This window comes from Melospiza georgiana, chromosome 24 (genome assembly GCF_028018845.1).
Source record: "Melospiza georgiana isolate bMelGeo1 chromosome 24, bMelGeo1.pri, whole genome shotgun sequence".
Taxonomy (NCBI): Eukaryota; Metazoa; Chordata; class Aves; order Passeriformes; family Passerellidae; genus Melospiza; species Melospiza georgiana.
The window spans coordinates 9,370,357-9,382,028 of record NC_080453.1 but is presented as its reverse complement, the minus strand read 5'-3'; the positions used below and the strand labels follow the sequence as shown (position 1 = coordinate 9,382,028).

General features: G+C 63.6%; 1 protein-coding gene across 1 annotated transcript; it reads right to left on the bottom strand.

The window, feature by feature from the left end:
* Nucleotides 1–5,769: 5,769 nt before the first annotated feature.
* Nucleotides 5,770–11,464, bottom strand: TMEM222 (transmembrane protein 222). The gene is made up of 6 exons (XM_058040460.1): nt 11,346–11,464; nt 9,804–9,888; nt 9,153–9,184; nt 8,109–8,205; nt 7,706–7,836; nt 5,770–6,835 (listed from the first exon to the last, which is right to left on the bottom strand). The coding sequence occupies exons 1-6, from the start codon at nt 11,456–11,458 to the stop codon at nt 6,748–6,750; spliced, it is 546 nt and encodes a 181-aa protein (XP_057896443.1). The 5' UTR covers nt 11,459–11,464; the 3' UTR covers nt 5,770–6,747.
* Between the last annotated feature and the right edge of the window lie 208 nt (nt 11,465–11,672).

Here is an 11,672-nt window from a genome sequence, read left to right as displayed (position 1 = left end):
AGCCCAGGGACGCCGCGCCGGTACCGAGGGTGCCCGGTGAGAGCACCGGCAGCCCGGGCACACCGGGCCGTTCCTCCCGCTGCCGGCTCCGCGCCAGCCCGGCCCTGCCCGCGGCCGCTGTTTGCCCAGCGTGTTTGCTCAGGGCTGGCTCTGCCCCTGCCGCTTTCCCAGCGATTCGCCGGCTGCCAGGGCACACGGACAGATGGCAGAAGGGGCTCGGCTGTCCCTGCCTTGGGCTGAGCCGGGCCAGGCTGAGGCCGTGCCCGGCCCATCGCACCTCCAGAGGGTCTTGCCCCATGCCCGGCGCTGCCTCACCGCGGCCCTTCCTGTCCCCGGCGTTGGGAAAGCGCTGCCTGGAGCCACCCAGGGCAGGAAATTGCGGCAGCCGTGGGGCAGGAGCAGCCTGAACCCCCCCCGGGCACCCCCCGGGCACGCCCCGGGTTCTGGGCGCCCACAGAGCCGAGCCCGGCGGTGTCCCCTCTCCAGCAGCGGCCCTGTCCCAGCCCCAGAGGTGACCCTGAGCCCGCCCCACGGGTGGCCCTGTCCCAGCCTGTCCCCTGCCCCACAGGTGCCCCTGGGATCTCAGACACCGGCCCCGACATGGCTCTGGGAGGGGTCCCGGGGCCACTAACCGGCTCTCCGCGGGATCAGGAGGGGTTTCAGGACAGGAACCAGCTCCCCCCGGGGCCAGGAGGGGTCCCAAGGACACGAACCGGCTCTACCGGGTCAGGAGGGGTCCCGGGGGCACGAACTGGCTGTCCCGGGTCAGGAAGGGTTCCAGGGGGCACGAACCGTCTCTCCCGGGTCAGGAAGGGTCCCAAGGACACGAACCAGCTCCCCCCGGGTCAGGAGGGGTCTGGAGGGCACGAACCGGCTCTGCCCGGGTCAGGAGGGGTCCCAAGGACACGAACCAGCTCCCCCCGGGTCAGGAGGGGTCCAGGGGACACGAACCGGCTCTCCCGGGTCAGGAGGGGTCCCGGGGACACGAACCGTCTCTCCCGGGTCAGGAAGGGTTCCAGGGGGCACGAACCGTCTCTCACGGGTCAGGAAGGGTCCAGGGGGCACGAACCGTCTCTCCCGGGGCGGGGGCGATGCTGCCGCTGTCTCCCCGCCGCCGCCGCCCGTATCCTGTTTACCGCCGGCGCACGGGGGGGTTCCCGCACCCCGGAACAGAGCCACCACCTAAAAATGTCACCTTAGCCTGAGCCGGGGCTGCCGCGTCCCCGTTCCCTCGGGGTCCCAGACCGAGCCGCGCGGGAGCAGCGGAGCCCCCGGGGGTGCTGGCCCCGGCCCCCGCCCCGCACCAGTCAAACCAGTTCAGCCTCCCCAGCGAGCCGCAGCCGGGGCCCGCCCGCCCCCCTTTTCTCCCTGCAGGCAGCCCCACAAGATGGAGGGGGGACGTGGAACGCCCCCCAGGCCCCCTCCCCAAGGTGCCCTCACAGCCAGCCCCTCCCGGGTGAGCCCCCAGCCCGCAGGCGGGTCCCAGGGCTGCCCGGAGCCCCCCTCGGCTCCTCCCGGCACCAGGGGCCCATCGGGGGGCTCGGGTCAGCCCCAGGTCCGTGTCACAGCGCGGGGACAGGGAATGCCACCCCTCAAAGCGGCGCCCCCAGCCCAGGCTCCCCAGCGGGGCACGGGGAGGAGGGGGCGCAGCCCCGAGCGGGGCCAGAGCAGCGGGACGGGCCCCCAGAGCCCCCCCAGAGCCCCCCGGGCCCCGCTCAGCCCCCCTCACCTGCCCAGGTGCGCTCTCCGTGCCCCCGCGATGCCCCGGCCCGGCCGTGCCCGGTGACTCCAGCGCAGCCCCGGGAGCGCCTCCGCACCCGGCGGCACCGAGGCAGCGACTGCAGCCGGCAGCGCCGCGGGACGGGGCTGAACCGGGCTGCACCGGGCTGAACGGGGCGGCGGCAGCGCCCGCCGAGGGGCGGCGCGGCGGGGATGGGCCCGGGACGGGGGACCCCGAGCCTGGGGGAGACTCCAGGGTGTGGAAAAGGGGAGGGGGGGGAGATGTCCCACCCTGGGGCCACACGGGGGCTGGGGGCAGGATGTGGCTCTGGGACTCCCAGGAGAGTGTCTGGGGGGACTGGGGGGACTGTCTGTGCTGGGGAGGGGGAGCAGCACACCTGCAGCACACCTGCCCACCTGCAGCCCCCACCCCAAAGGCCAGTGTGGAGCCCCAGGTCCCCGGGCCTTTGCAGGACCCCATGCCCAGGGTGCCCCCATCCCAGAAGGCATTCCCAGCCCACGGGACGGCCCCAGCCCCCTCCCCAAACCGTGGTTCCCCCCATCCCCTCCCACCCCACCCCACGCTCCCCCAGCCCCACGTTCCCTGTCCCACAGACACATGCAGCCCCACCACTGTGGTACTGCACTAACACACCGCCTCCATCCTGCTCTGCATGGCCAGGGTCCTGAGCAGCCAGGACCATGCAGGGTGGGCCCAGCAGTGCCAGGCTGGGACAAACCCTGGCAGGAGCACCACAGCAGGACCTGTGCCTCAGTTTCCCTCCATGCCACAGGGAGAGCAGCTGGCTGGGCGTGGGGGACAGGCTCCCCCCCAGCTCTGATGTGAGATGGCAGCACTTGACGAGCACAGGACCGCAAGAAAAGGGGATTATTTTTAGCCTGGTGTCTCAGGAAATGAGACTTCAGCAGCGGCTTCGTGTGTCTGTCCCTCTGTGGGCCACTCCCCTCCCTCCCTGTCCCCTTGCAGGGCACAGCTGCTCAGTTCTGGGGGGGTCCCAGAGGAGCCAGGCCTCTGCAGAGGGACAGGGGTGTGGGGACACCTGAGTCCCCTCAGGGCTCAGCTCTGGGCGACCCCAGGTGGGCACCAAGCCCTTGCTGGGCACCCTGGGCCCTTTGCTCTGCAGCACCCACAGTGAGGAGCGGTTTTGGGATGGAGAAGGGGGTGAGGAGAAGCAGGACACGTCCTGCAGTGTGTCCCACCCCATCCCTGCTGAGCCGGGGTGCAGAGAGGGCGCTGGCTCTCAGCCACAGCCTCGGGTGCTGGGACAGAGCTGCACCAACCGGTGACACCCAGTGACACCCAGTGACACCCTGGCACACCCAGGCCAGGTGCCAGGCCAGCCCTCGGGGATGGTTTTCCTTGCAGGCAGCTCGTGGGCACAGGCACAGGTTCTGTCTCACCTGGGCACAGCATGGGCAGCCCCAAGCCTGGCCGGGGCGAGTCCCAGCCTGCTCTGAGCCCTGCTCCCCTCCAGGACCTGCTCCTCAGGTCTGGGAGGTTCAGGCAAGTCTGGTTCTCCTGGGGGGAAACTGAGGCAGGAGCAGGGGCTGGAGCACGGGTGGAGCCCCAGCAGTGGATTTTGGCGTGGTGGGGAAGCCCTTGCAGCACAGCACCCCAGCTTGGACACTGCCAAGTGTGTCCCCAGAGGGATAGGGCACACCTGGCCCCTTCCTCTGCTGGGATCTCAGTCTCCCGTGCCCTCTGCCCTGCCAGGCCCGGTGATGTGGCACCCGGCACTGCCTGCAATGGTGGCACACACGGGAGGGATGGATGGATGGATGGATGGATGGATGGATGGATGGATGGATGGATGGATGGATGCAGTGACCCCGCTCAGGCCATGTGCCAGTGGAGGATCCTGATGCTCCATCCATCCTGCAGCGTTCCCGGCTCCCAGGGCCGCGCTGGGAGCAGGGCTGGCACAGCAGCCCCCTGCCCAAGGCACCCGAGAGGGGCACACGGGGCCCGGCTGCTCCCCTCCAGTGCCCTGAACCCCCCAGCTCAGGCCACCTATGCCAGAGCCCCTGAGCTCCGGCAGCAGCAGCAGCAGATTGCCTGGACAACCCTGCCAGGCTCGGGAGGCGGTCCCGGGGCTTTGCAGCCTCACCTCGCCTCCCCTCGCAGCGACAGCTGTGTGGGGATAAAGCCCCGGGAGCCGCCTGCCCGCCCGCAGGAGCTGGGCTCGCTGCCCGCAGGGCTGAGCAGGAGATCCAGGTGCTTCCCCATGAAATGGCTGCGCCGTGAAATCCCCTGGCCTCGGACACAACCCCATCTTAAGGCTGATGTACTCCCTGCCCGCAGCTCCAGCCCCTGGGTATCAGATGGAACAGAAAATCAGCGGCTGCATCTGCAGTCAGCAGGCACAGCTCTCCCTGCTCAGCTCAGGCAGCAGACCCTGCTGGGAGAGGGGAAAATGAGCCTGGCTCTTTGCTCCTGGCAGCCCCAGGGCCAGGCCAGGCGTGCCCTCCCCTGGGAAGGGAAAGGAGCTGGGAAAGCAGAGCCTCCAGAAAAAAGGACACAGACAAAAGGGAGGCTGTTCACAGCTGAAGGGAATCAGCCTTGGAAAAAAGCATCTCCCACCCCAGAACACTTGGCTGCCCCTGCCCCAGCATTAAACCCCAGGAACTGCAGGGATGGGGAATTCTCCTGCCCCCAAGCTCCCTCCCAGCAGCAGGGTTGGGAGTTTTCCCTGGAGCAGGGAAAAGGGCGAGCTCACAAAGCCAAAGGTGTGGGAGCTCCAGGATCCTTTGGTGGGGCACGAGACCCCGATGCCAACCCCGCTCTGGGCTGAGGGCTGGGAGGAGATGCAGCACCGGGAGATATCCACAGAAATCAGTTTATTTCCCTGCCGTCGGGATTATGAAACCACAGAAGCAGAGTTTAAATATTTACAAAGAAATCCAGCGCCCCACAGAGATGAAGGGAACAAAGGATGAGGGATGGGGGCTCGCCCTCGCCATTCCAAACTCCGCTCTGGTAAAAAGCATCGGGAGCAAACAAGAGGGAATTTCACAGTGGGGTTTTGGAACTCCAGGGGCCCCCCCACACCCCCAAGTCTCAGCTTTGGCAATTCTCGCAGAGCTCGTGGATAAAACACGGACGGGAGGGCTCGGGGTTATTGCTGAGGGTGGCTCCGGCCCCGGCACTCCAAGGAATCGCTCTGAAATCAGCACGAGGGAAAGCTCTGCCCTCTCCCAGCCCCGGGCACCGCGGGCAGCGCTCCCTGAGCGCTCCGTGCTCTCATCCCCGCTCTCTCTGATCAGGATTTCAGTGCCCCAGCGCCTCCATCCCTGCTCTGAGCACGGGAGGGGAAGGGAGGGACGGCACAGAGCAGCTCCAGGCTGGGGGGCAAGGCCACGACGGGGTGACAGAGGGACAGTAATGGGCAGGAGGTGTGAGGGGTGGCTTAAAAGTGACTGAGGAAAAGGGAAAAGCACAGAAACGAGCTTGAGGGGGGCCCAACCCTCCCACAAGGCCAGAGAGGTCAGGGAATGGCACACGGGGAGGGGTGTGAGAACCAGCGGGCTGACAGTGAGTGAGTGAGTGGGCTCTGCAGTCAGAGGGAGCTGCAGCCACGGCAGGGACCCCAGGAAAGCTTTCCTGCTGGCCACAAGCTCTCCCTGAAATGGATGCCTTGGAACCTGTCAGGTACTGGGGTAAAGGTGTGAGTGGAAAAGCTTTCTCCCCCTCTACAGCCAGCAGGGACCTGCTCAGCCGCACATGACAGGCTGGGGTTAAAACTCCCCTGGCTCAGAGCCCTCCAAAACCAGCACCTGCAGAGCAGACCCAGCTGTACAAGGGGTTCCAGGCCACAGCCAGACTCCCTTCCTGCCTGGCACTCAAGGACAAACGCCCCATGGCCAATCCTACCTGAGCTGTGCCCCCCACCCCAATCCCTGCACAGCCCCTGTGCTCCCCACCCCAATCCCTGTGCCCAGGTGTGCCCCCCACCCCAATCCCTGCACAGCCCCCGTGCTCCCCACACCAACCCCTGTGCCCCCCACCCCAATCCCTGCCCAGCCCCCGTGCCCAGCTGCGCTCCCCAAAGCTCCCTGTACCATTCCCCAGTCACCAGGCAGGAGAAGCCTCTGCCCTGCCCAGCCAGACAGGCAGCTCCCAGTGCCTGCGGCCCCTCTGCAGCTCCAGGCTCGGGCGCTGCTCCCACAGAGCTCCCCCAGCCCCAGGCTCAGCTCCCTGCCCCAGCTGCTGCCTGCTGGGAGCTCGGGGATCAAAGGGAAACGAGTGCTTGTGAGGACTGCAGCGCCAGATTTAGCAACAGAGAGCCCGAGGAGAAGCAGGGGAGTGATGTTTTCTCTGGCACAAGCTGAAAGGGAGCAAGGGCGGCCTCCCCAAGCTGCAGCAGGCTCCTGAGGGGTGCACCCTGCCACGAGCTGCTCCCAGCCAGCCCTTCAGCCTCCCTGCCTGTGCAGGCTCACCAGCAGGGCCAGGGGAGCTGCCCCGCCATGGAGCATCCCTCAGCAGGGTCCCACCTCACCTCCTGCCCCTGCTGGGGCCATCCCTGAGTGCTGGGCACCCCACACCTCCCCTCTGGAATGTGTGCTGCTGGAGAGGTGTGCCACAGGGAAAACAGCAACTCCCAACTGCAAACCCAGGAACTGAGGAAGCATCGGGTGAGGAGGAGGAGGAAAGCAGGGGATCAGAGAGACCCTCCCAAGGTGGATCTGCAGGAGGCAGAGCCTGCCCTGAGGCTTTTCTTGGCACTGAAAGCAAAGGTGCCCACCCCTCTCTTTCCCTGGTCCCACTCCCACCTCCCCAGCTGCAGAGAGAGGGCAGAAGCTTCCAGACCCCTGACATGGGGAGACACCATCGAGAGAACAGAAACAGGAGGAAAAGAAGCCAGCTCCAGGAGACGAAATGAGCTGTCACGATGGAGTGGGGCTGCCACCTTCCCTGGAAAAGGCTCCCAGAGCCCCGGGCCTCCATCCTGCTGGATCAGTCACAGTTTCTTCCTTTGTGTGCTCAGGGATGGGGGGTCAGGGCTGCCATCACCGCAGGTGCAGGGTGAGAACCACGGTCACAATCACCCCCAGGAACAGCACAAAGGGCAGCCAGGTCTTCACAAACCCCCCTATGCTGCAGGAGGGAAAGGGGGCAAGGGTTAAATGTGAGAAACCAGCAGAGACAAAAGGATGGGAGAACAGCTGGAGAAATCAGAAGGAGACAAATGCCTGACTGTTACCTGCTGCTGGCGCTGCCACACACCCCAGCCTGGAAATTTGGTGTTAAAAACTGAGACTTGGTCAGGACCACAATAAATATATCACAAACAACAGGGCTGGAGTCTCCTTCCAGCTTAAACTAAGTGAAAGACAAGCCCATTTCACCTCTGCACAGACAGGAATGGTGACAGGAGGCCACAAAAAATGAAACCCCATTACCACAGGGCTTGTTATTCCAACTGCTGGTGGATTTAACCAGGACAGCTGGAGCTATCCTTGCTCAATAGCAGGTAAAGCAGCTCTCCCAGGACAGGGAAGACTCCACAGAAGTGGAGCTTCAGGAGCCTTTCCTTAAGGAAAGCTCGGGGTTTCCCTCCCCAGTGCAGTGGGAAGCTCCACAGCAGCTGGAAATCAGACCAGTTTTTATGTAAACAAGACCCAAGAGAGGGGAGGGAAACCAGTAATCCTTGGAGAGAAGCCATCCTGTGACCTTATGTTCTGACCTACCCCAGCCAGAAGACAACACAGAGTGAGATTTGCTTTAGCCAGCATTTCCCAAATTCCAGGCACTGCAAACCAGCAGCCAGGAACAGGATTTTGGGAGCAGCACCTAGTGCAACCCAGCAAGCACTCCTGCTTCTCCTGCTGAGCACAGGCAGTGACAGCACCACCCACGGCTGGGGGGATGCTTCTCCCTTCTCCACGGGCCAGGTGATGCCTCAGAGGGCTCAGGAGAAGCAAAGAGCCCCTTCTGCTGCCAAATCCAGGCTGTTCCCCAGCTCACCTGACGTATTTCCCATAGAGGAGTGTGAAGAAGCACAGTTTCACCATGTTCCAGGAGGTGCTGTTATCGTATCTCATCAAGTTTAAGGCCAGGGCCACGTGGGAATGGCAGTTGTCACAGCAGAGGTTGTGCTGGAACACAAAAAAGGGATTAGAAATCCTGTCCCTGAGGTTTCCCAGTCCAGGTCTCACCCTTGTGGCAAGGAGCCAAGCACTGGGGAGGGGAGGGATCCCTTCCAGCCCCTGCAGAGACAGGGAATGGCTGGGGTTGGATGGGCTTGGAAGCTCCTTGCTCCAACCTGGCCTTGAACACTGCCGGGGATGGGAGTCCAGAGCGTCTCTGGGAGCCCCTGGAGCCCCTGGGGACCCTCCCTCGCTCCTCCCAGCCCGGCCAGGGGCTGTACCATGCGGTGCTTGTACTCCTCGGAGGCATCGTGCACGGCCGTGTCCCACGCGTTGGCACCAGTGGCATAAACCTTGCTGGGATCCAGCTTCCAGTACCTGGGAGGGTGAGAACAGCTGCCTTGGCATGGTTCTACTGCTGCACCTGCCCCGGTGCTCGCTCCTTGGTGAATCACAGCCTCAAAGCAGCCACCAGGATCAGAGACCAGCTCCTGGCCCTGCACACTCCTAAAGGGCTTGGACAAACCCAGCGCCTCTGAAATGCAGGGAGCCCAGCTCTTGTTGTCATCTCATTGCAGGGGTTCCACGCTGCTGTCTCCTTATTGCAAAGGTTCCAAACCTTCCTGGTGTTTCTCGTGGGCAGCTTCTCAGAGCACTGACCCTTCTTCACAAAGCAGCCACTGACTCCAGCTCCTTCTCAACACCACCCCACTCTTTTAGAGCACTCTCCTTCTCATTGATTACAGCTGTGGCCTGTTAAGAGTCAGGCCTGCTCCTAATCTTTGATAATTGGCCCAGCTGCAGCACCTTAGGGGTAAGATTACTTTCTACACTACCTTTATTTTCTTCTATTCTATCCCCCTGTAAGCTCTGGGACAAGCAGGGGCAGCAGAAAGGCTGCTCAGCACCCCAGCCAGGAATCACAGAGCTCAGGGGACAGCCCTGAGCTGCTCCCACACCCCACAGGAACCCCCCAGCCATTCCAAACACAAACCCAGCACTGGCAGCATGGGAGAGCCCCCAGCTCAGCAGCACAGCCAGGCAGTGTTTACCCAGAGCACTTGTTAACATCATCCTAGAACGGTTTAGCCTTTTCCTTTCCTTTTCTCTAACAAAGGCTCCACACAGCTCTGGTTATTAACACCACCACGTCGCTGTCATGCTGCTAAAACGATTTAATTTCATGTGGTTTCCTGAAAAGCAGAGATGCAGCGGCCACCAAGGTGCAGGAGGGCAGCTGAGCACCAGGAAAAGCAATGTCACGGCTCGCCTGTCCCCAGGAGCTGCAGGGCAGCCGCTCAGGTTAACACAAACACAGCACTTACTTCACAGGCTTCCCAAATGCCATGTTGTCTTCCTGCAAAAACAAAAGGAGAGCTGTCTCAGGAGGCGGAAGGCAACATTCAGGGCATGGCTGTTGCTGGAGGTTCCACAGGTGGCTGGCTGAGTGATCCAACTGCCCCCACACCAATCCTGGGGGTGCCTGGGTTAGGGTTCCCCTGTTCCCATACTCCTGCTCTGGGCACGTTTACACCCCACACTCAGTGACATCATTGACCTACAAGTGCCTTGTTCCCCTCCCTTTTTTAAGTGTTAATATTTTGTTAACTCTTGGCTGCAGATGTCCCAGTCTATTAGGAGCATTAATTATCCCAAATTAAAACTGTCCTTACTTTCAGAATCCACTGGACCCTGAGTCTGGCACACACCTGATGCTGAACAGCACGACAGAAACAGCCACGCTGAGGCAGCTGAAGGCACTTCTGCTGCTCAGAATTCAGAGAATTTAACTCCTGAACTCCCAATTTAGAGACTGGAACACGAGATTTTTTTTCCCCTCCTTCTGACCAAAGCAGCCATTATTTATCAGACTCCCAGATGAGCCCCAGATGAGCAGCAGCAAGGAGCCCAGAGCCTGGGAGGGCCCTGCAGGTGTGATTTGAGCAGGAGCAGGCAGGGCACGCAGGGGTACTCACAGACACGAAGTAGGGCCCCGCGAAGTCGCGGATGACGCCAGCCGAGGTGCAGATGCCCATGTGGCCAATGATGGGGAACAGCCACCTGCGAGGGACAGGGACACGTCAGGGGACAGCTGGCCCTGCTCCCAGCATGGCAGCTGGGCCGGGCAAGGGCTGGCAGGGAGCAGAGCACAGGGAGAACACCAAGCAGCAGCCGCAGCCCCGCGGCAGGAGGCCGGGAGGGAACACCCACCCCAAAACACTCCACACACCAGGGCAGGGCAGGGCAGGGCAGGGCGAGCCCAGAGCCGCACAAACCCCTCTGTGCAGCCAAGCACAAAGATCAGATCCTGCACAAACCGGACTTTCCACTCCAGCAACCAAAAACCAGGTCGCCCTGCCCACCTTGCCATCGCGCTGCAGCTTCCCACAGCGACCCAGATCCCAGCTCTCCAGACAGAGTTCCTGGCTCTAGCAAGGGCATTCCCTCCTCTAAGAGATCCCAGTGTTTCACAGACCTTCTCCCTGATGGGTGTTTACAGCTTCAGGGAGCAGCACACCAATATCCCAACCCCCTGCCCTCGCCAGATCTACATCCCAAACCCTTTCCCTTTCCCTCAGACCTGCGTCCCAAGCCCATTCTATCACCAGACCTACATCCCAAACCCTTTCCCTCATCACACCTACATGCCAGCCTCTTCCATCACTATCCCATAGCAGTGGATACTCCAGGTCCTGTTCCAGCCCTCTCCCACCTGCTCCAGCACCCTCAGCTGTGCTCATCTCCCCGATTTCCCTCTCCTCCCTCCCTGAGGGCCTCAGTGGCTCTGGCAGCTCCTTCAGCACTCCCTTCAGCTGGGGTTAGGAATGTTTAAAAGGCTCTGGAAAATCCTCCAGGAAAAGGCTGAGATGAAATTTTTAAGCAGTCAAAAAAGAAAAGAGATAAAAGGGATAAAAGAGACGGCAGGAGGGGACGCGCAGCCTCTCCCGGGCCGTTCCCGATGCCGGCACACCCCGCCCCACATCTCGTACCCGCCTGGGAGCCAGGCTGGGCAAACATCACCTGACGGGAGCCCGGGGGAAGAGCAGGTGCAAAAACCCGCCCGGCTGTGCCCGGACAGCCCCCGGAGCCACAGCTCCCCGCGTTCGCACGGCCGGAGCGGAGCCCCGAGCCCTCCCTGCACGGAGCCTGCCCACGCTCGGCCGGGAAGGCGCAGCCGGTCCCGGGGATGCAAAGGCACGCACCGAGACTCCCCGGGGCACGGGCTGCTCTCGGATCCCCGCGCTCCTAAAGCGCTTCCCACGTTCCCGGCTCGCTCCGCTCCCGCAGGGCCGAGCACGCTCGGCACCGGGCCTGCCCCCGCTCCCGCGGAACGAGCCCGCCCCGGGACGGCAAGCGGGACCCGGGAGGGGCAGCGGGACCCGGGAGGGGCAGGGGGGAACCCGGGAGAAGGGCCCGGGAGGGGCTCGGGGGAAGCGCGGGGCTCCCGGGACAGGCGAGGGGAGGCGCGGGGGTCCCGTCCGGGCCCGGCCCCGGTGCGGCCCCGGCGGCTCGCTCACGTCAGCACGGGGATCGGGGTCCACACCACGCAGTGCGGGAAGCGGCCGCGCTCCGCGTCCGGCGCGCCGCCGCCGCCATTGAACTGCTTCATCCCGGGCTCCGCCGCCGCCATGCCCGGGGCGCGCCCGCAGCGCGTCACTTCCGGCGGGCCCGCGCGCTTCCGGCCACCGGGAACCGGGAGCGGGCCCGGAGCGGGAACGGGAACAGGAACAGGACAGGGCCCAAACCGGGAACGGGGATGGGAACAGGACAGGGCCCAAACCGGGAACGGGGATGGGAACAGGAACGGGACCAGGAATGGGACCAGGACAGGGCCCAAACCGGGA

Coding starts and splice junctions, on each gene's coding strand:
- TMEM222 (XM_058040460.1), bottom strand. CDS start 11,458: ATGGCGGCGGCGGAGCCCGGGATGAAGCAGTTCAATGGCGGCGGCGGC. Junction 8,206..9,152: donor GCATTTGGGAAGCCTGTGAA/GTAAGTGCTGTG, acceptor TCACCCTCCCAG/GTACTGGAAGCTGGATCCCA. Junction 7,837..8,108: donor AGGAGTACAAGCACCGCATG/GTACAGCCCCTG, acceptor TTTGTGTTCCAG/CACAACCTCTGCTGTGACAA.